Source organism: Lissotriton vulgaris, chromosome 5 (assembly GCF_964263255.1).
Source record: "Lissotriton vulgaris chromosome 5, aLisVul1.2, whole genome shotgun sequence".
In the NCBI taxonomy this organism is placed as follows: Eukaryota; Metazoa; Chordata; class Amphibia; order Caudata; family Salamandridae; genus Lissotriton; species Lissotriton vulgaris.
The window spans coordinates 1,183,177,123-1,183,201,372 of NC_141693.1; the positions used below are offsets into that span (position 1 = coordinate 1,183,177,123).

The window sequence follows — 24,250 nt, forward strand, 5'->3', positions numbered from 1 at the left end:
AAAGGCTGATTTTAAATCAACAAAAGCTGCAAAAAGCATCCCACCCCCTAATAAAACTACGCGCCAATATAACAAAACAAATCTAAAAACTTGGTCAATGGTACTAGTATGGCTACGAAAGCCAGCCTGTAGGGGTGACAATATATCCTGGTCGGATCTATGACAGAATATCGACTACAAAAATATCGACCTACAAGAATATCGAGTCAACAATATCGAGGGCAAAAATATCGACATCCTATCTACAACATGGTAAGTACAAAAATATCGAAAAAATAATATCGTTGTAAAAAATATCGATGTTAAAAATATCGATTTTTTTTAATATATATAAATGTAAAAGTAAGTATATAACACTAATAAATAAAATATACATATTTAAAAGTATCTAATAATGTTTAAAATTAATAAATAAAACATATATATTAATAATACATTAATTAAATATATACAGTAAAGATATAATATATATGTACTGAACAATAAGTATTAATAATTAATTTACTAATTTCTAAATTAATGAAATATATTCTAATTTACTAATACATGTACAAACATAAAACAATTACATACATAAAATGTAAGTAATATAAAAAATAAAATAAACATGTGATATTTTAACAATTAATTATATAAAGCGTTTGATAGCATAGGGATAAAATTACTATTCCCACACCAGAGAGTGCAACAGTCGAGAAAACTGACCCTGAACCCAAAAACCACCCCTTTACCCACGAACTGAAAACTGACCCTGAACCCTAAAAATACCCCTTTACCCAAAAACTGAAAACTGACCCTGAAACCTAAAAATACCCCTTTACCCAAAAACTGAAAACTGACCCTGAACCCTAAAAATACCCCTTTACCCAAGAACTGAAAACTGACCCTGAACCCTAAAAATACCCCTTTACCCAAAAACTGAAAACTGACCCTGAACCCTAAAAATACCCCTTTACCCAAGAACTGAAAACTGACCCTGAACCCAAAAAAATACCCCTTTACCCAAAAACTGAAAACTGACCCTGAACCCTAAAAATACCCCTTTACCCATGAACTGAAAACTGACCCTGAACCCTAAAAATACCCCTTTCCCCATGAACTGAAAACTGACCCTGAACCCTAAAAATACCCCTTTACCCATGAACTGAAAACTGACCCTGAACCCTAAAAATACCCCTTTACCCAAAAACTGAAAACTGACCCTGAACCCTAAAAATACCCCTTTACCCATGAACTGAAAACTGACCCTGAACCCTAAAAATACCCCTTTACCCATGAACTGAAAACTGACCCTGAACACTAAAAATACCCATTTACCCATGAACTGAAAACTGACCCTGAACCCTAAAAATACCCCTTTACCCAAAAACAGAAAACTGACCATGAACCCTAAAAATACCCCTTTACCCAAAAACCCAAAAATGACCCTGAACCCTAAAAATACTCCTTAACCCAAAGTTAAATAATATTATTTAATTAGCAATTAATAATTAATTAACAATAACAATAAAGTAAATATATTAGCACATAAGCTGTAATTAATATAATTTAATAATTAATATAATTTTTCCCCAATTAATTAATTAACAGTAACTAAAAATTATATATATAAATAAATTACTCTAATAATGTAATTAACTAACTAATATTATTTAATTACCAATTAATTACTAATTTAAAATATGTACCAAATTATATTAATTAATTAACTAATTAATATTAATTATTTGCCAATTAATTAGTTATAAATATTTAAAAACATATATTAATTAATTAATTATTATTAAATTACTCCCCACCCTATTCCCCTATAAACCCACATCCCGCTACAGAAAATATATATAAATTAATCAATTAATTATTTCCCAATTAATCAATATTAATTAGCAAATAATTATAATTAATTAATTAATCCTACTAATTATTAATCAACTTACCATAATTAAATTACTTCCCACCCTATTCCCCTATAAACCCACAACCCGCTCCGGTACTAAAACATCAAATTTCCTTATAAATTTCTATATTATTATAGAAAATGTATACACATATATTAGTAATTATTTTAAATACTTAAATTAAACATATAACACATACATAATAAAAAACTATAAAATAATACAAATATCGATATTAGTGTCATCGAAATTATTAACATCGATATATATGCTATCGATATTACTAACTTCGATATTACTTACATCGATATTAAGTATTTCGATATTACTTACCTTGGGTCGATATTCTGTCCTACGATATTCTTGCCTTCGATATTATGCTCCTTCGATATTTCAGACTCGATATTATGGTAGGTCGATATTTCCAACTCGATATTTTGACTGTCTACCATCCTGGTCGTCTATCCACCCATGTATTCGCTGTAGTAACAATCTTGCCAATACTTTCTGTATACATGCGATCAGGCTGATAGGCCTATAATTGCCTGGATCCGAGCATGCCCCATTTTTATAGATGGGGATGATCTCCGCTCCTTTCCAGGTCTCAGGAATAGGCGAGCCCTTTGCAATAGCATTGGCTAACAGCTGGATGTAGGTGGCCCATAGGTCCTTGTCATGCATAAACAAGTCTGCGGGGATAAAGTCTAGGCCCGGTGCTCTGGCTTTGGGTATGTTATTCAGTGTTTTTAAGAAGTCGTCTTTAGAGAAGAGTAAGTGGCTCATTGAGGTGTCTACTAGGGCCACACACTCCTCTTCACCACCGTCTTTAACAGCAAACTGGATAGCATAGTGGGATACCCATGCTTCTGGTGACACATGATTCATGGGTTCTCCTCTTATGGCCCCCCTTCCCCATTTGACAATGTTCCAAAAGGGCGTCATAGATCTTTCCCTGCTAGCTGCTAGGAGATCCTTCCAGTAGCCTTCCTCCCAATCCCTTTTTGCACTAGTTTGCACCTTTTTGTACAAAGTTCGTGCCTCCCTTATCTTGTTTTTATCTTTAGTTTTTACAGCATCTGACAGGGATCTATAGGCAACCCTACAGGTTTTATCATACCACTGATCCTCCTTTTTGGCTGGCCTACGCTGCTTCTTCTTAACTTTTTTAACAAAAAAAGGTTTTAATTTATTAAAAAATTCATCATGGATCCTGCTAATTTCAAAAATTGGGATATCCTTATCAGTTATAGCTTGAACTTCTCTAATGGCCTGGGTTGTTAAATCCCTCAAGGCTATTATACTTTCCTCGTTGGCTGCACAAGTTGACCATCTGATGTGTCTTTGATCATTTGAGAGGTTTGTTTGGACATTTTCCCTCTGTTCCTCTTTTGTCACCAGATCAAACAGTTTAAAAGTTAAAATTAATGGGTCATGGTCACTTTCCGCCCTTGACTCAATCCACATATCAAGAACATTAGCCCAGTTCTCTTTGTTAGTCAAGATGTAATCAATACGACTATGTGTAGTTCCATTAGAGGTGGTAGGGGCGCCCAGTTTGTCTGACCCTGTTCTTCCGTTAGTGGCCCGCAACCCAAACTCGACACATAGGACTTTTAACTGTAAGGCAGCCTCAGACCATTTTTTAATGGGTATCAGGGAGAGCTGGGGGATTTCCCAGATGTAGTCCTCTTCAGTCGTGAGGTCTACATCCTGGTTATCTAGCGGTTCAAAACAACAATTAAAATCGCCACCAATAATAATGTCAGCATTTAGACAATGTTGTTTCAGTAGGGAATCCAACTGGTCAACCGCCTCAGTAGGTTTACCTCCTGGTAGTCCCCTAGAGTAGATGTTAAAAATAAAAAGATCCTTACTGGACGGTCGCTGTAGCTTAATCAACAATATGTCGGGACTATTGGTGCCTATTTGAAAAGCTGAATGATCGTTGTTCTGTTTAATCCATGTCACCAGACCACCTTTGGCCCTTCCCCTTAAACTCGGAGTGGCTGGAATGAAAAAATGTAAGTATCCCTGGATTGGATCTGGGTCTAACTGCCAAGTCTCCTGGAGAAGGATTATGTCCTTTGAATCCAGGAAGGTTAGCAAGTCATGTGATGGTATCTTATTTTTTAGCCCTGCAACATTCCAGGACACTAAGGTATGCTGGGCAGTGACATCATCATTGGTAGATTTAATACTACTAAGTTGGCCCTCCCTCTGTTGCTGGTTAAGATCATATTCACTTGTATAATTCCCAATAACAACCAGTTCAGGAGATACATTTTCATTTAACTCATTTTCCTCATTATTATCAACATGGTCAGAGCATTCGTTACAATTATAAACATTATTCATGGCACCAAGGTCACCCTGTATATTAGTTGCATTAATCAAAACATCAATTAATTCAGTATTTGATTGGGTTTCCATTTCCCTGCCAGCTTGATCACCAGTGAAAGTTGTAAAATCTTTAGGATCTCTACCCAGTCAATCACAGTCATTAAGCCCTGATAAGGCTTCGTATCTGTTGCCTAAGACCATGCCCCATTCATTCGGAGGAGCCCTTGGACCTCTGTTGTTTCTAACGGTATTCCACAATGGTCCCGGAGTCCTTGGAAAAGTTACATTCTGTTGCTCCCCGTAAAAAAATTTTAGGGTGAGGGGAACGACAGATCCTGCTCTTCTTTGAGGAGGGTAAATATAGTTTAGGAGATTAGGCAGAACACCTGGATGGCAAAAAGTCACTATGACACAGTCTCCCTTAAACCTTTTCGGTCGATTTCCAATCCAGGCGACCCTCTTTACGGACTTGATTTCAGATGCAAGCTGATGTTTACCTCCCTGAGCCATTTGCATGTTGCTTGTTAACCAGTGCAATGCCTTGCTAGACAAGGATGCTGGTGTTTCAGATTGTGCATCCGTTGGCGGGGGAACATTGGCCATCACTAGTACCACTGGCGAGCATCTTCAATGAATTGAAGGGGGTCTATTTCCTGGCAATTTATTGGTGCAATGGTTGTTTGCTTTGGTGCGCCAACAGGATTCAAAGACCGATTGATAGGGTGAGTTTCATTACGAGCTGAGCTTCCTGGAAGCGTTGGACTGCTTTCTTTTTCAATAAAGCTCCTTGCCCTATTCTCGGTTGATTTCGCCATTTGTGTCACCAGGGTATTGACCATATCAACCCCTTCCACAGCCTTGGCCTGTAGACCACTCATCCTTTTTACCTCCGCATTCAATTTGTCGATTTTGGCGACTAGAGGCTTGATGATAGTTTTAATTTTGGAGTCAATGATGTCTGCTATCTTCTGGAGCAAGTCATCCTCATTATAGCTTTTATCATGATAGCTTTTATCAAGAGCATTGTTTTCATCATCATCGGTAGGTTTTGCCTTGTTTTTCCCTGCCGGAGTAGCTTTTTTCCTCCTGTTTCCTGAGCGTAACCCCGTCCGCTTTTGCTGGGTTTTTCTATGTTTTCTCATAGGCCGAGTTTCCTGCTCAGGAGATGAGAGTTCATCAAGGTTGTGAACCAAGGTCTCACGTTCGAGGTCGATAGTGACTTCTGGGTCCAGTGGCACTGAATTAGCTACATTGTCCAGCATAGGACTGTTCTGGTCATCTGGATTTGGGTTTGGATGGACCGTAATATCTATTAAGTCAATAGAGTCATCAGGCGCTAGAGAGACTGACTGTTGGGGGCTTTGGGTCGGGCTTGATAGCTGTAGGTTGGGGGATTGACTTAGTCCCAATGATTGCCTTCTTTCATTGTTTATTTTGGCGACAACTTGGAGCATATAGTTTTCTATAGGCTTGGTATTAGTAGGTGGCTGTTTTTTTAACATTTTTTTGGACATGACTGGGCTACGCTTGTTGACTTGATCAGTGTAAAGGAGAGTAGCACACGTACACGCCTGCTCAACAGACCTGCTAAGTCAGCTAAATTTTTAGAGACTACAAGGTACTATGTAGTCTTTTACCAATAGTCACTTTTACGCAATCACGGGTGATAATCAATTTAGAATAGAGGCAAACAGTAAGCCACTCACTTTGACAGCGCATAGAGGGATTAAAAGAATGAAAGATGGTTTCTTACTTGTTAGGGGGGTGGCCCAGTCCAGTCCCGGCCAGTCTAGGACTGTCTAAGACTGTCCCGCCCTTGTCCCGGGCTTTGCCCGGCGTCCCGCGAGACGGGGGTTGCTCGCTATTTCAGCGCCTCCTGGCGCGCAGATGACGCGTGCGCCGCTCGGGATGCTGGGGAGTGTAGTTTCCTTACACCCCTCGTCCCACGCTCCACTCGGCCACCAGGACTCTGAGTTGACAAACGAGTCGGGCAGCGGGAGGCGGGAAAGCGCTCTACGGAGGGCTGAAAGGCTCTGGAAAGGCTGGCGAGCGTCAGGGTAAATTGCAGCAAACAGCTTGGCAGTATCCGTGAGTGTTCCACCCCTCGACCGGGGTTGCGCGCTATTTCAGCGCCTCCTGGCGGGCAGATGACGCGTGCGCCGCTCGGGATGCTGGGGAGTGTAGTTTCCTTACACCCCTCGTCCCACGCTCCACTCGGCCACCAAGACTCTGAGTTGACAAACGAGTCGGGCAGCGGGAGGCGGGAAAGCGCTCTACCGAGGGCTGAAAGGCTCTGGAAAGGCTGGCGAGCGTCAGGGTAAATTGCAGCAAACAGCTTGGCAGTATCCGTGAGTGTTCCACCCCTCGACCGGGGTTGCGCGCTATTTCAGCGCCTCCTGGCGCGCAGATGACGCGTGCGCCGCTCGGGATGCTGGGGAGTGTAGTTTCCTTACACCCCTCGTCCCACGCTCCACTCGGCCACCAGGACTCTGAGTTGACAAACGAGTCGGGCAGCGGGAGGCGGGAAAGCGCTCTACCGAGGGCTGAAAGGCTCTGGAAAGGCTGGCGAGCGTCAGGGTAAATTGCAGCAAACAGCTTGGCAGTATCCGTGAGTGTTCCACCCCTTGACCGGGGTTGCGCGCTATTTCAGCGCCTCCTGGCGCGCAGATGACGCGTGCGCCGCTCGGGATGCTGGGGAGTGTAGTTTCCTTACACCCCTCGTCCCACGCTCCACTCGGCCACCAGGACTCTGAGTTGACAAACGAGTCGGGCAGCGGGAGGCGGGAAAGCGCTCTACCGAGGGCTGAAAGGCTCTGGAAAGGCTGGCGAGCGTCAGGGTAAATTGCAGCAAACAGCTTGGCAGTATCCGTGAGTGTTCCACCCCTCGACCGGGGTTGCGCGCTATTTCAGCGCCTCCTGGCGCGCAGATGACGCGTGCGCCGCTCGGGATGCTGGGGAGTGTAGTTTCCTTACACCCCTCGTCCCACGCTCCACTCGGCCACCAGGACTCTGAGTTGACAAACGAGTCGGGCAGCGGGAGGCGGGAAAGCGCTCTACCGAGGGCTGAAAGGCTCTGGAAAGGCTGGCGAGCGTCAGGGTAAATTGCAGCAAACAGCTTGGCAGTATCCGTGAGTGTTCCACCCCTCGACCGGGGTTGCGCGCTATTTCAGCGCCTCCTGGCGCGCAGATGACGCGTGCGCCGCTCGGGATGCTGGGGAGTGTAGTTTCCTTACACCCCTCGTCCCACGCTCCACTCGGCCACCAGGACTCTGAGTTGACAAACGAGTCGGGCAGCGGGAGGCGGGAAAGCGCTCTACCGAGGGCTGAAAGGCTCTGGAAAGGCTGGCGAGCGTCAGGGTAAATTGCAGCAAACAGCTTGGCAGTATCCGTGAGTGTTCCACCCCTCGACCGGGGTTGCGCGCTATTTCAGCGTTTCCTGGCGCGCAGATGACGCGTGCGCCGCTCGGGATGCTGGGGAGTGTAGTTTCCTTACACCCCTCGTCCCACGCTCCACTCGGCCACCAGGACTCTGAGTTGACAAACGAGTCGGGCAGCGGGAGGCGGGAAAGCGCTCTACCGAGGGCTGAAAGGCTCTGGAAAGGCTGGCGAGCGTCAGGGTAAATTGCAGCAAACAGCTTGGCAGTATCCGTGAGTGTTCCACCCCTCGACCGGGGTTGCGCGCTATTTCAGCGCCTCCTGGCGCGCAGATGACGCGTGCGCCGCTTGGGATGCTGGGGAGTGTAGTTTCCTTACACCCCTCGTCCCACGCTCCACTCGGCCACCAGGACTCTGAGTTGACAAACGAGTCGGGCAGCGGGAGGCGGGAAAGCGCTCTACCGAGGGCTGAAAGGCTCTGGAAAGGCTGGCGAGCGTCAGGGTAAATTGCAGCAAACAGCTTGGCAGTATCCGTGAGTGTTCCACCCCTCGACCGGGGTTGCGCGCTATTTCAGCGCCTCCTGGCGCGCAGATGACGCGTGCGCCGCTCGGGATGCTGGGGAGTGTAGTTTCCTTACACCCCTCGTACCACGCTCCACTCGGCCACCAGGACTCTGAGTTGACAAACGAGTCGGGCAGCGGGAGGCGGGAAAGCGCTCTACCGAGGGCTGAAAGGCTCTGGAAAGGCTGGCGAGCGTCAGGGTAAATTGCAGCAAACAGCTTGGCAGTATCCGTGAGTGTTCCACCCCTCGACCGGGGTTGCGCGCTATTTCAGCGCCTCCTGGCGCGCAGATGACGCGTGCGCCGCTCGGGATGCTGGGGAGTGTAGTTTCCTTACACCCCTCGTCCCACGCTCCACTCGGCCACCAGGACTCTGAGTTGACAAACGAGTCGGGCAGCGGGAGGCGGGAAAGCGCTCTACCGAGGGCTGAAAGGCTCTGGAAAGGCTGGCGAGCGTCAGGGTAAATTGCAGCAAACAGCTTGGCAGTATCCGTGAGTGTTCCACCCCTCGACCGGGGTTGCGCGCTATTTCAGCGCCTCCTGGCGCGCAGATGTCGCGTGCGCCGCTTGGGATGCTGGGGAGTGTAGTTTCCTTACACCCCTCGTCCCACGCTCCACTCGGCCACCAGGACTCTGAGTTGACAAACGAGTCGGGCAGCGGGAGGCGGGAAAGCGCTCTACCGAGGGCTGAAAGGCTCTGGAAAGGCTGGCGAGCGTCAGGGTAAATTGCAGCAAACAGCTTGGCAGTATCCGTGAGTGTTCCACCCCTCGACCGGGGTTGCGCGCTATTTCAGCGCCTCCGGGCGCACAGATGACGCGTGCGCCGCTCGGGATGCTGGGGAGTGTAGTTTCCTTACACCCCTCGTACCACGCTCCACTCGGCCACCAGGACTCTGAGTTGACAAACGAGTCGGGCAGCGGGAGGCGGGAAAGCGCTCTACCGAGGGCTGAAAGGCTCTGGAAAGGCTGGCGAGCGTCAGGGTAAATTGCAGCAAACAGCTTGGCAGTATCCGTGAGTGTTCCACCCTATACACTTACGGCATGCCCACATACAACAGAGAGCAGCAACACACCAGCAGGTGGGATTGGAGTATCTTTGTCTTGGGACACTGGTATCAGTTTGGCAGGAGACAGGGGTCCTTCTCTGCAGTTGCATGACACAGCAATCCTGAGACATTCAGTCTAGTCAGACTGTTTGTAGTTTCACTCATGACAGGTCCTTCAATACTTGTTTTATTGCAGACCTATATGAGCTGGTCTGGGATTCAACAGATGCAGTCCCACATAAGCCCATCAGTATGTGATAGATGTTTCCCAGTACAGACCAATCTCAATCACAGCCAAGACTGAGCCTCAGCAATTGCATTGTTGCTGAGTCACCGTTCCCAACTGGACCTGTTGACAGGACTTGTGAGTGCCATTGGATCTCCAGCATTGTGTTTCTTCTTGGCATCCTACAGCCACCAGGGACATGCTGACCCATATGCCTTCTTGAACATTCTCTCCACCTGCAGAGTGGGCAGGTTCCTTATCTCTCTAAGAATGCAGGCAGGCAGGCTTCTAGATGCTTAAAGAAATGTATACAGCTTCTTCAGCAGGAGATCCAACTTGGAAAATCCCACTGTCTCAAATTTAAATTACACAGAACTCAGCAGAGTTAGGCACATCTTGTAGAGTCATCAATTGCAATAATTGTATCCTTAACATCAGCTGATCACAATATATCCAATGAGCTCTCAACTATATGGTTTTATTTGATATAAATAAACTCATAAGTACCAAACACAAGCTTCTAATTTTCTATGCTATTTTCTCCAGCACCTTTGAATCCCAAATATCAGTGTCTCACAATCAGAACAGATTCTGCCTTACATACCTATCTATTGCCATCACGTGAAAGTAATGTCCAGCACATTCCAAATAGTTCCACTACCTTATGTGAAAGTTAGGCAGTACCATACAATCAATTTCCAAACATTCTGCTAGGAATTGCTACCACTATGCTAGACTAAGCATGTTGTCATAGTTGGACACCACAGTGGGACACTGTGCTGGCTGGCCTGGCAGAAGGACAGTTTCAAAGTCAACATAAGCTAAACAAACTCTTCTGCCACCCTAACCCCTAATACCTGCCTTCCCATCATGGAAATGCATGTTCACGCTAAGAAGTCAGTCGATATTAAATCTCAAATGTCAGTAGACTGAGAGTGAGGATGTAGGTATATGGCATTACTTACATTTCATATGCCAGCAAGCTCACTCTGCTGAGACTAACATTCCAGTGTAGGGAAAATCTCAGATTCAGGCTTGCTTCTGGATTACAATGTGAGACTATGGGGCCCATTACGATGGCAGGCGGACCTTAACGGTAAACAGGACTGACAGCCAGAGGTGCAGCGCCCCCACTGTGCCTATTAGGATGCGACTGCCACCCTGGCGGTCGCATCCCGCATATTAAGCATTGTTGTTGGTGGTCTTGTAAGCAGCACACCCCTCAATGTTAAAAAGGCATGTTGTGCATTGACATGCACAAGGTGACAGGCGCTGTGCAGTGCCTGCGACCTTGTGCATGCCAATGATGGGGGGTACCATGGGTAACCCCCATGTGCAAACCCCACCCACCTAACACCCAGGGGCCCGCAACGGGGCCCCCAAGCCAAAGTCTGCATGCCTTTCCAAGGCGGAGTCTCTGCTATGGAAAGGCATACTACCGCACCCATCCTAAATCATGACGATTGCCTGCGGGCGGAAAAGTGGCAGATGGTCTTTCCGTCCGCCGCAGTACCCCCGTCCATACTAATGTGGGCGAGGGAGTAAATGGCCGTCTGGTGGTGAGTTTTGGCGCGCGGATTGCCACCGCTGGTCTGGATAATAGGCCCCTTGATGTACAAGATGTGAAATGGACATGTCATGTGAATGACTTAGATCTGGAAGTCTCACCACTCATACCTCATGCATGCATATTCCAACTACTGTGCCTGACACTCTAGTCAAGAGGAAATTTAAGATTCCATCACTCAAGGAGTAAGTAACTTTATTTCGGCCTCCAAGGCCATAAAAGTGCAAATGCATATAAAAATACATAAATAAAGAAAACAGTACATTTCAGCGTAAAAGGTCATGATTCATATGACAAGCGCCATCATTTATGAAATAAAGCAATACAATATCAAATTGCTTGTGCTAAATACCGAAATAGCGCAAAGAGGGCCATTGGTGTTACTACATGCAAGGTATAAAAAAGAGACTAGGGTGTGGCAGAAGGGTCAGCGTAAAACTAAGGGTGAGGAGGGCATGACTTTCTTCGAAGTATCCACATGGCGCCCAAGAACTTGGCTATTGAAATGGCATAAGTTGGACTGAAGTCTGATTTCAAAATGTGAAGAGCAGCAGAGTGGCTGCGTTTGCCTAGGTGTCCACAGGTAGGTGCTAGACAAGTTCTACGGGAACAGGTATAGGCTAGGTAGGCAAAGAGTATGTGTGAGACACTCTCAACTGAGGAGTTACAAGCTGGACGGACGTCATTCCCCCCTCAAGATCATCTTGAGGTAAAGGCTCTCAGTGTGAGAGCGCCCACTCTGAACTGGAGGTATAGCTTCCTGTCCATGGAAACAGTTACCTGATCCCAGTATGATTCAAACCTACACAAAGACATGAAATAAAGAAAACTGCTGACAAGCTTAGAGGAAGCAGCCTTCCTAGAGTCAGTGGCCACTGTGGCTGCCCAGTAGAGCCACTTCATTGAATTCCTAGATGGAAAGCAAGTGGTAGCAGGATGGTCCCAGAGATCAGACAGCCCAAGGCCGTACAGCAACTCTTTAATGTTCATGAGCCAAGTCACCTTAGAGAATTGTTCAGCTTCCATTAGTTCCTGGAGGGCTGTAGTATAATGAGCGAGTTTTGGGATGATCCATAGATGCCTCCAGTACACCAGGGGGTGTAAATGGATATGGCCACACACCTCCACCATCATTTGCATAAATGCTCTGGATTGTCAGACACAGAAATCTAAGCATGCAGAAACATGAAGTGAAAGTGGTGGTGTCACTTCTAAACCCACAAAATTTCACATCATGCTGTTGGTGACAAACCATTTTCTAATTATTGGGCTGTGAACGGAGCATGAGAGTGCAATCAAATGTGATCTGTAACTCAGCATAAAGCCTGGACTTCTATTACATTGCAGAACCATACTCTCCCTATTCCTACACATACAAGTATGAAGGGGAGGCAGAAAACCATAAATCAATACAGAAATATTAGATCTGGGAAAAGATGCTGCTGGTTGTAGGGATGGGAATCCCCACTGCATGGTAAACAGGCATGGTCCCCTGCCGGACTGCATTTATCTGGTATCCTGACTTGATTGTGGGCCTTGATTTCATGTTACTCTTGATTGTGCACAGAGCATAGACTTGGCCTTGATTATGATAAGCCCTGGACTTATTGTGGCAAGTGCAAGGACCCACTAATAGTGCCCTCATTTTAGACGGAGGACTACTTTCCCTGTCTTTGGGTTTAGCATGTAGAGTGGTGATGGCAGCATTTCGTGTTTGGGAATCAGTGGTGTTGTAGTGTAGTTCCTATATGCCTGATAGGTTCAGCGCATTGGAATAATATAGACTATAGTTGTGACATAGGACTGAGGTCAGTATGTCTCTATCGAGTACATTACATTTCTTTACTTGTGTGTGCCAGCTAACTCAGACGTCACTAGAAACTTCTTGAATAAAGGGATTCGTTTCTGACAACCGCGTAAACATGACAACTTTGTTTCCCTAAGAATAGGAACAGTCTCAGAATCGTGGAAACAATAGATAACAATTTCTCTCAGTCAAACGTGCAAGCTTTGTTTCTACAGAGTTTACACAGAAATAGACAGACAGGCATTTCAATAAAAAGGGTTTCTTAAACAGTCTTATTTCTTGTGCAAGAGATATGAACTAACGTCTGTGCATTCTTTAAGTAAAGATAAGTGTTGTTTTACATCCTCTAGTGTAGTGTAGATTCTGTAGCCAATCAAGGCAAAGTTTCCCTATACTGCATGTTGTTACTAGCCCTGGATGCTGTCTTTGAACATAGAGTGTGTCTGGCCTATTGATAGTGAAACCCTGTGTTTTGTTCAGGAATCGATTTTGACAGTTGTTTGTGTCTGTGGGCCAGAGCAGCCGCTTATTTTTTCCATTCCGGATCTGATCTGTTGTGATGCAAAATATTATGTACATCGACCTCCCCCACGTAGTGCTAATACTTGCAGGTGTAGGTATGGTCAGTGTGGTCATGTCTTTGATCTTGGCTAACCCAAGGCAAGACATTTGTTGGACAGGGTCATTCAAAAACATAATAATTTTCTTAGGCATGATACAGGCTTTAAACAAAGTTTCTACCCCCTGCACTTGCCAATCTTTTGTACCCCAGACAGATTTTGTCTCAATGTTGTTTTTCCAAAAGTCAAAACCCTGTCTAGACAGTTGTGCAATAAAAGCTGCAGAATAAATCTTGTTCGTATTGGTTGATATATTTTTTTCATGTCTTGTTCATATTTTTATAATAAAACGATTCTGTATTTGACAAGTTGAACCCTGAAAAATATAGAAGTTAATTGCAAAGATTTTTGAGCTACCCTTGGGAGGTGTAGGACAATGGTCCCATTGGTGTTACATAAGTACATTTCTAGGTATTGCAGTTTTGTGCAAGAAATAATGACCATAATGGTTATAACAATACAATTTTTTGTAGTCTGATGAACCCTCTAAATATTCATGATTTGTGTTCAGACATCATGTTATTAACAGTCTTGAAATCTCAATCATCAGAAAGGGTACTAGAGGTAATAAAGTCACTTAAAGAAATCCTAAATAGGTGTAGAATCTTCAAAAGTTCAGACGGGCCAAAATGTCATTTTCAGTTCTGTCCCTAACTATACCATCTGGTATAGGTACGCCTGTGATTTTCACTGCTGACCAGTCTCTTGCTTCACGATGGGATGATTTGTGTGGCTGGAGAAATAAGTTCACTCTTTTACTTGCTGTGTCCAGTTGAATAAATCTTCCATTTATAAGCATACCCAGAGTTATTACCAGAGCTAACCAAAGTAGAAAGAAGAATATTCCCAAAACAATCCATAGTTCAATCCATGATGAAACCAGATAAGTCTTTTTCAGGAGATGAAAAAAGTCTGTTGCTTGTTCTTTGAAAGTTCTTTGTGCTGGCGTAGTTTCAGGTTCATTGGGATCCTTCGAAAACGTATCAAAGTTAATTAAATAGCCAGAGGCAGTTCTGTCAATGGTTGGAATTGCAACAGGATTCATTGAAATTGCTGGAACTAGTTGATCACTTGTTACTTCGTTGTATACCGGAGTATCAGGACGACCTGTTATTTGAGTCTCAAGAGGGACCAGTTCCATAGCTTTGTTGCTTAGTCATTCATTTCTCACTTTAGAATCTTCAAAGGTGATGAGTCTCTCAATTTGAACCTCTTGGATTGTAGCTAGCGGAGTGCGTCTACTACATTGTTGGAGTCCACATGGCCTACTGCTTAGTATCGGCCACATAGTGTGGTTTGATAAGGTCGATGGACACAAATCTTTTCTCCTTTTTACCAGAAAGGGGCTGCAGAAGTACTGTTCTCGATCCGTGGATTGCTAGGACAGGTACTGGTTGTCTGTAAGAAGGCCCAAATTCCTTCTTGTCCCCGATTTTTTCTCTGACTAGATCACCAAGCTTTGGGATCCAGAGAGGCCTTGCTTGGACGGTTGGTTTTTCCCCAGTGGTGGTTGGCTTCAGAAACACGTTGCTTTGTTTCGATCCTATTTAATTTAAGTTCATTTAAGTCCTGTAAAACAGCCGAACGATCTTTGATATCAAACTTTTTATTTTCCACTACTGTGCCTTTTATGTCAAGGTCCGAAATTATCATTCTAGTCCCAAAAAGGACCTTATACGGAGTGAAACCCACTAGAGAACTTCTTGGCAAATTGTTTAATGAGTGTTGGAACCCAAAAAGATGTTTGACCCACCCATCACCCAAACCTAATACCCTAGCTGTTATAGACTTCTTAATGTCCCGGTTGTTTCTTTCCACAACAGAATTTTCCTCAGGATGGAATGGAGAAGAGTACCGCAATGCTACGCCTAAACTGGCCATGGCTTCTTTGTAAGCTCGAGAGCTGCACACAGGGCCCTGGTCAGAGTGTAGTGTGCCAATTGCGTATGTGCCGATAAAGACTCGCAAATCTTTTATAACAGTTCGAGCGTCAGCCGAACGCTGAGGCCACATCCACTGTGACCATGATATATTTATAGTTACCATCCCTTTGTAAGGGACCGTAGTGGTCCAGGTAAACACAAGCTAATGGTTTATCTGAAATTAACAGGGGCGTCTGCGCAGGACGTTTCACAGTAGAGACTTTCATCTTCTGGCATATTTAACAGTCCAAAACATCATTTCTGGTCTATTTCCTAATGCCTGGCCACCAGTATCTCTGTTTTAATAATGATACTGTGGCGGAAACACCTGCATGAGCAGAGGCGATCCCTTCATGTGCTGCTAACAGTAGCCTTAATCTATGTTCTATGTTTGGTATTACCCTATCCCCTACTCCAGGGATTCTAGCAAACGGAACATTGTTAGCATCAGTTGTATATGAGTATTTGAGTGGAAACCTTTTAGGTAACGCTACACCGCTGCCTTTGCATGAAACATTGACAGCCAGTATTATTTTACTGTCCATTTTTGAACGAGTGATTGCAGCTACAGAAGCCATTTGCACAGCCCCTTTCACGGCTTTGTCAGCTAATGAATTCCCTTCAACGTGAACGCCATTACGTGAATGACTCAGCGTGTGTATCGCGTGAGTTTTTTGTAGTCCATTTCGTAGCTGAACTACTTGTTCCCAAAGCATTTTATGCTTAATTGTGCCATCTTTTGCATCTTCAAAACCATTTTGAAGCCAATTCTGTAAATATTCATTATATGATTGAACACCGTAAAAAGAATCGCGCACTATGAGTGTTGGGAATTCGCTGAAGCACGGGGTTCCACAGGGCTCAAGTCTGAGCCCTACCTTGTTCAACCTGTATATGGAACCACTTGCACGTATAGTTGAGTCCTTCAGTGTTAATATTATAACTTACGCCGATGATACGCAACTAATGATCACACTCAGTCAAGATGGAGAAGAGACAGCTATCAACTTTTCAGCTTGTCTCTCAGCTGTAGCGAGCTGGATGAATAACAACTGTCTGCGTCTGAATAGAGACAAGACTGAGGTGTTGCTCGTTGATAAGGCTCCTTCAGCGTGGTCATCAGACTGGTGGCCAGCAGAACTTGGTCAGACCCCTGTCCCTACGGATTCAGCCAAGAATTTTGGAATTTTATTAGATACCAAACTTTCGTATGTGAAGCATATCGAAAAGGTTACTGGCAAATGTTACGCAGTCCTCAAAATCCTGCGTAAGGTCCTGGACCTAGTACCGATGAGTACAAGGAAATCCCTTGTCCATGCCTTAGTCACCCCCCCATCTTGACTACGGCAATGCCCTACTTATAGGGCTGAGCCAAAAAGGTTTGAGACCACTACAAAGAGTCCAGAATATGGCTGCCCGCCTAGTTCTCAACCTCCCACGCAGAGCTTCAGGGAAAGATGCATTATCTAAATTGCACTGGCTTCCTATAAAGGAGCATATACTTTTCAAGGCCATGTGCATTTCCCATCGAATTGCACAAGGGAAAGGACCTCCTTATCTGAACAAGCTTCTCAGCATCCACCTCCCAAAACGTCACTTAAGGTCACTGGGCAGTATGCTGTTTTCAGTTCCTTGCATTTTTAAAGCCAAAATGGGCGGCCGTTCATTTTGTTACTTAGCGGCCTCCTATTGGAATAAACTACCCCTTGAATTGCGGATGGAACCCTCCGAGAGGAGATTCCGTATGAAACTTAAGACGCATCTCTTCCCTATAGACTAGCGGTCTGTGTCTTGTTAGAGATTCTACTGGTTTGGCTGGTCTGATGGTCTAATGATGGGGTTCTATAGCACGGGGACACACTGTTCAGTGTAACCAGGCGCTCAATAAATGGTTTTATTATTATTATTATTATATTAAAGAGCCATTTTGAATGCTTGTAGATCAGCTCGCTGAGCTGTGCAATCTCCTAGAGATTGCGTTTTTGTGACCATCAGTCTAAATTTGCCAATGCGCATAAGACGTTTAACGATCGCGCATGCTACTCTATTAGCTTGCTTACCCCCGAAGCGGGTTGTGCAGATCCTTCAGTATAAATTATAAATTTGTACGGGTCAAGAGGGAGAATTTCAGTAGGCAGAGGACATTTGTGTTCGTATTGCAGGAATGCTTGTATTTTTAAATATGGATCAAAAACATATTTAACGTCAGTTGCAGCAGGAGAATTAACCCATTGTATCCATCTTGGATGTAAAGCTTTTGCATTCGGAATGCTCGCTTTTGTAACTGCCTCTAAGGCTGGTACAGGAGTTACAACCATAATGCGTTTTCCCTGTTCTAGGGCTCTTTCTTTTGCTACAGCGGTTTGAACTGCTGTCGATGTAAATTTCATTTCTGCTTGCGTGTACAAATGTGATTTGTATGCAATTGGTATCTTTTCACCTTTGTTAAAAGTTAAGTAGGTGAATCCGCATTCACCCGGAATGATTTGGATCACTAAGTTGCGTACGTTTACACGTGTTTGTAAGTTTTTTGTTGCTAACATGTCAGCTTGAAGTGAATGCAGGCTGTGTGTTCCTGTGTCCAATGTGTGATTTTAAAATCATGTTTCATTAATTCGTAGAGAGATTTAACCCTGTCTGCGTAGTTTAGAATGTATGTTCTTCCAAAATTCAGGAAACCTAGAATTGACTGTCAGTTTTTCCTAGTTTTAGGTGGTTGGAGCAGCGCACACTTTTCTAAAAAGTTGGCTGCCAGGCTTTTGCCTTCAGTTGATAGTTTATATCCTAGGAAAAGGACGTTGAGATGGGCAACCCCTGATTTTTTTTAAATTGACTTTATTCCCTTCAGAGGCGAAGCCCAATATAATGGTGTTCACCCTGTTCAAGTGCCTGTTCAGGTCATCGTCTGTCAGATAGATATCATTGACATATGACAATGCCTTGTCATCATGAATTTGTAGTAATTCTGTTACCTTTGCTGAGAATAATCCCAGACTATTATTTAATCCCTGTGGGAGACAACATAATTGATGCTGGTTCTCCATTTTTGAGAAATTCCTAATATCAGGTGTTTTGTTTTGACAAAAGAAACCGTTAGTCATATCTAATGTAGTTTTATATTTTGTATGCACAATGTTATTCATTAATGCTATACTATGTGCATTTTGCACTGTAAATGTTTTACAACAAATGTTTAGGGGTCTGTAATCCAAAACTAGACAATCTGTATTGTCTGGTTTGGAAACAGGAAAAAAAGGATTGTTTATTGATGAGGTGCATGTTTCAATCACCCCTTGGTATTCAAGTTGATCTAAGATCTCCATGACCTGTTTTTTAGCTTCTTGCTTAATTGGATACTGAATTTTGTGGTGAGGTGAGTCCTCATCCCATCCTACATGATTTTTGTATAATGCTGGGTCTTGGGCGACAGCCCATTTCCTGGCATAAGTATATTTTAAATGTACTGGAACATGGTTGGAGAAGTCTGGCATAATGATATCTTCGCCATGTGGGCACTCCCTGACATATTCTGGTGGCCAGTCCTGTTCTGCTAGAAGTATATCATAACCCTTTGAAAGTCGCTCCCAAAAAAATGCATTCACTTTTCTTGGTATGTCTCCCTCCATTCGGAGTGTTATTTCATATAACCTATGTGGAGAACTAACTCTGGTGTCTGCAGTCTCTACTTAATTGTCTTCATTCAGGTCCACTGTCTCCCTTCAGGTTCTGGCAAGCTATTGTTACATCTCCTGCACTGTCCAACATTGTCTGAGCCCATCCTCTGTTCTTGAGCTGTATTCTCAGAATCCTCGGCATGTCTGATCTTCAGACCTGCTACTTTCTTCTTGTAGAATTGAGATTTTAATTTGTTTTTCTGAACATAATGATCGCCTTTGGACTTCACACGTTCTTCTTTTTGATCTGACTGTCCTCCCCTTTCGGATATCAGTGACGATATCTGAAAGGTACGAGAGGAACGTGTATCAGTATCTTGATACCTGTCAGGTTTTCTTAAATTATCCCTATTCCTGAGGTTATACCTCCTTTCAAAGGGCTCCTTTTGGGGAGACATACCTCTGGATTGAGAATTTTTCTCTTTTGAATTTTGTTTGTTATTTTCCCACTTCTTTTTAGAAGAGGTAGGAGATGTTTAATAGAGTCCTTCTCAGGACATCCATCCAGACAGTTGCAGTTTAAACTGTCTTTGCCAAATTCTTTATAGGATTTTTCAATTATTCTGGCTAATTCTTGTTGTTGTTCCGTTACATCAAATTCCCTTAATTTCTGGCGGATTGCACCTGATGCTGCTTCTCCTTTAATATTTGATAATATTATTGTTGAGACCTGGTCAAAATGTTTCAGTAAGTTCATACCTAAATTCAGAGAAGGCTCTGCCCCATATTCATTTTGAATCTGTTTCAAGACGTCAGGTATTACCGCCATAGACGACACACCATGTGTTTTAGTGTAGATAGGAGCAAAGACTGTACCCCAATTGGTGCAGTCTTCCAGATGTGGTGTTATTCCCATTGGTAATCACATTGTTAGAATTCTATATTTCTCATAAGGGCTAGTATTAGAAAATACTGCTTCGATTTGAGTAATTTTTTGAGCTATCCAGAATGGAATTTGTTCACGTTTTGTGGGCATTTTACCCATGACTGCGTGTAAAGTCTGTAGAGTGATTTTTAGCACATTCCCCTGTTGCGAGGTTTGTCTTGGAATAGCTATTGTTGGTTGGACTGTGAAAGTCCGCATGACATATTGAACCAATTGTCTATAAATTTTGATTAACTCTTTGAGTTGAGCAAGTAATTATACGTCTGACATGTCTTTAATGTCAGGATGAGCTGTGTAGCCGGCTAAAACTGGCGCTGTTGCTTCTGGTCTACCCAGTGGGCCGAGCCTGGTAATTTGATTTGAATCTTTTAGGGTGCCTTTAAACCAGAGATCATGCTCCTGGTATGTGAGTGGAATTTCAATATCTTCAAAAAGAATATATTCCTCAGGTGGATCATCTTCTTTGTAGAAGTGAAACATTCTACTTATTGGATTTTATACAGGGACTACTATCCATGAATAGAATACCTCTGTCTAGTGAGATTCATGTGCCTCTACCACAAAAACTACTCTACCACCTCTTGGTGTTAGGCCATCTTTTATAAGTTTTAAAGTGTTGGCTCCCCCTAAATTTGGAAGAATGATTATAGCATTCTGATCGGTTTCATTAAAACCTGTATTGTCAAGATGTACCGCGACATTGTCGGGTACAGCTCTACCGTTTATGGTGTTAGTCTTGGTATCGGACATTGTTTAATGAAAAATGCAGAGCAAGTTTCAAGGGACAAAGATAAGGAGCGCAATATATAACAACACTGTATCCTTCTATGTTGAACAAACCAAACAACTAATACATAGGATTTTCGTCCTACTCAGCTATGGCGGATATTATCCCTACCCACTCCAGATGTCTTATGGAGTTTTATGAGTATGGGTCTCTGAGAAAAGCACAACTGAGTTACTTCAGTATCCAGCGTTAAATTAGTGCCTTACCAAACCGTTGGGCACCATGTAGTGTAGTTCCTATATCCCTGATAGGCTCTGCACATTGGAATATTATACTCTATAGTTGTGACATAGGACTGAGGTCAGTATGTCTTTATTTAGTACCTTAAACTTAATTACTTGTGTGTGCCAGCTAACTCAGAGGTCACTAGAAACTTCTCGAATAAACCAGAAGGGATTCGTTTCTGACAACCGCATAAACATGACAACTTTGTTTCCATTAGAATCGGAACATCCCAGAATCGTGGAAACAATAGATAACACATTCTCTCAGTCAATCGTGCATGCTTAGTTTCCACAGAATTTACACAGAAATAGATAGACAGACATTTCAATAAAAAGGGTTTATTGAACAGTCTTATTTCTCATGCAAGAGATATGAGCGTTAGCAGTAAGATAAAATAATACTGCAATTGCATGGTTTGTAGCTATGACATATATTCAGAAAAATACATAACTAAATAGCACAGGCTAAAATGTGAATACTCATCGGATGCTTCTAGCTTGTTCTAACCCAGTGTACCTAACCTAAGTGTAGTACAAGGTAAGAATTAGGTGCTGCTTGTCTATAGTCTAGTTGGGCTATAGTTTAGATTGGTGTTGCCAACATTTGCCAAAAGTCCCTCTAGGTTCTAGTCCACTCCATACGTTAGAATGAGTGGGGTTGAAATCTCTTTCCAGGTCTCGATATCTAACATCCCGCAAGGGGAGTCAGAAACACTGGAGCTGGATTCTCTGCGAGGAAGATGACAGTGTCTGGGCAGTGCGTCAGGCGGGGACTCGACTTCCTTCCGAACTTGCTGTGGCGAGCCATGTCATGCAAGTATGCAGCCTAACCGTGGTTTGCCATGGCAAGTGAAGGTATATTCATACCTTGAAGGTGTCTAGGAATGCCAGTTTTGACGTAAACATTGAGCAGAAGAACGTCATGAGTAAACCTCTAAGGAATAGATGTTCATGCATAATAAATGAGTTCCTGGATAAACCAATAGTCCAAGCAAGGGGAAGTCATAAAGGCTTAAGAGTCTGGTTTTCGAAGAACCTGTTGTGACATAGATGGATGGATGTTGGTGCCATGCCTGTGTTTGGTTAGTATGGATAGGGTAGGATTTCTATGCCTAATTATGGGCAATGTGAATTGTGCTTTTATAAGGTCATAAATCGGGAAATCTATATACAGTATCTAAATCGACACAGAACAGTGTGACTAGACCTGTATTTCTGAGTCACCAGAGAGGAGAAAAACTGCCCCACATGTGTATAGTTCTGCTTCTTGGCACTTGTCTAGTGATGTAGGGTGTGTGGTACCTGCATGGTGCATGCGTACGTGTGAGGCTGAGTAAGTGAGGCACCTGGCCTGGGCTTGCATAAGAAGGAGATGGAGGTTGAGGATTGCACACAGACAGTGGAAGTGTATTGCTCACATTACAGAAGTTGGAAGGAGAAGACTTAGACGCTGAAGTGAAGGGCATGGGGACAGGGAACCTTTATGCATTCTGTGAAGTTCTTCAGTTGACAAAGAGCTGCTGATTAGTCTTCCTGAGCACTTCCATTTCTTGGATATTAAGAATAAGGGGTGGGACTGCAGTCTCTTTTGTGAAAGGTGTAGGGTCTTTAAGTTAGCCCTGCCCCTTTGTCTTTCCCGGATTTCTGATTCAGTTGTACTGATGACAGTCAGGTGCAGAAATCTCACACTTCTTTGTGATTCTGTATGCTAGGAGCAGGAGATCTGTGTAACTAATTATTTCCACTCTCTCCCTTCCAAGGAGATTGTCATCATAATATTTGGCTGAGAAGATGCAGCATATGGAAGCAGAGGGAATGTCATATAGAAGTGATAAAGATGTTACATGAAATATATACACTAATAGAGCAAGAGAAATAGCACTTTCAGATTTGTTCAACTGCCTCATACACCCTTGATATTTTAGAGAAATGCACAGTTGTCACACAGTTCGCAGAATTCTCTCATGGAAGGTAAAACGCAAAATCTCCGAAGGTGAGTATTAGGCCTGCTTGGCACACAATGGAGATACAGGGAGGGAGGCGCTTGATTATATTGTGAGTGTGACCCATCAGGCCAAATGCTTTTTTAGCAAATTAAGGAGGTACACATTATGCACGCTATTTGATAGGCATCCACCATCCAAACTCCTGGATCAATTATGTCGCGCTCTCATGAAGAGCTGTTTGCAATTTGTACCGTAGATTTATTTCTCATCACTGCTGGACTTTCCAACTTCCACTCTTCACTGCTGCGTTTTATGTCTCCTCAAGTTTGAAAAGTCAACATTTGTGACTAATTATGGCACTCTCAGGAAGCATTTTGCCTACTCTGGCACAAAACCTGCTTCTGATATTTCTTTGACGGTTTTAAGGCTGAATGCTGTGTCCAGATATTTAACTTTGCAAAATGAATGAGTGATTTGTTGTCAAGCAGGAGTGAAGGTGCTTTTATTGTCAACAAATGAGAAGTAAATGTAATTGCAACTCTGTGGCATTCTGCAAGCTGTGCTTAGTTTAAATAGACCTTGTTTGTGTCATAGAGGCATTGGTGTTCACCTTATGATTTCATTCTCTTTAGCCTCCACAGAGTCTCCTCACCTTCTCAGACTCGCCAATGGCTGGGACCGCTGCGCTGGACGTGTGGAGGTGTACTACGCGGGTGCATGGGGCACAGTGTGCGATGACGGATGGGACATGAGCGACGCAAACGTGGTGTGCATGCAGCTACAGTGTGGAAACGCCACCTCTGCCCCAAGTAATGCTTTTTTTGGTCCTGGCAATGGCAGTATTCTCTTGGACGACATGAACTGCAGGGGAAATGAAGCCTACCTGTGGGGTTGTCCAAGCAGTGGATGGAACGTTCACAACTGCGTGCATGGCGAGGATGCCGGCGTCATCTGCTCAGGTACGTCTAGGAGTGGCCAAAAGTGCGTTCATGTAACCCCGCTCAAGCATTCACCTCTCACTGCTATAGAGAGAGTCGTGTTTTGGAATCCAAAGGCAGTTGGGGTTTTTCATAAACCACAAAAATATGATTAATGAATACAATGTAGTACTGGAGTTACTGAAGTCTGAAATCTACAGAAAATTGTAGGGTAGGGTTTTTAACGTTTTAATTACTAAGCTTCAGCACAGACTGTTATTTGTAAATGTACTCAATCAATATGCTAGATGATCATTTAACTACTCACAAACCAGCATTGCTGCTTTCCTCTGATGAGATTAAACAGCATCAGATATAATATACCTTAGAGATTGCTTTGAAGCTCAATGTGAGGAAATGTTTACCACTAAATAACTATAGTGACCATAATTAG

The 24,250-nt window shown here is 43.6% G+C and overlaps 1 protein-coding gene across 1 annotated transcript in view; it reads left to right on the forward strand.

The window, feature by feature from the left end:
• The window catches only part of LOC147712227 (scavenger receptor cysteine-rich domain-containing protein DMBT1-like), a 190,694-nt gene that overhangs the window by 161,222 nt on the left and 5,222 nt on the right, over positions 1-24,250 (forward strand). Inside the window, exon 5 of the mRNA XM_086919602.1 lies at positions 23,512-23,838. Within this exon, the coding sequence (XP_086775728.1) occupies positions 23,512-23,838 (327 nt within the window). The remainder of the gene's footprint in view (positions 1-23,511; positions 23,839-24,250) is intronic.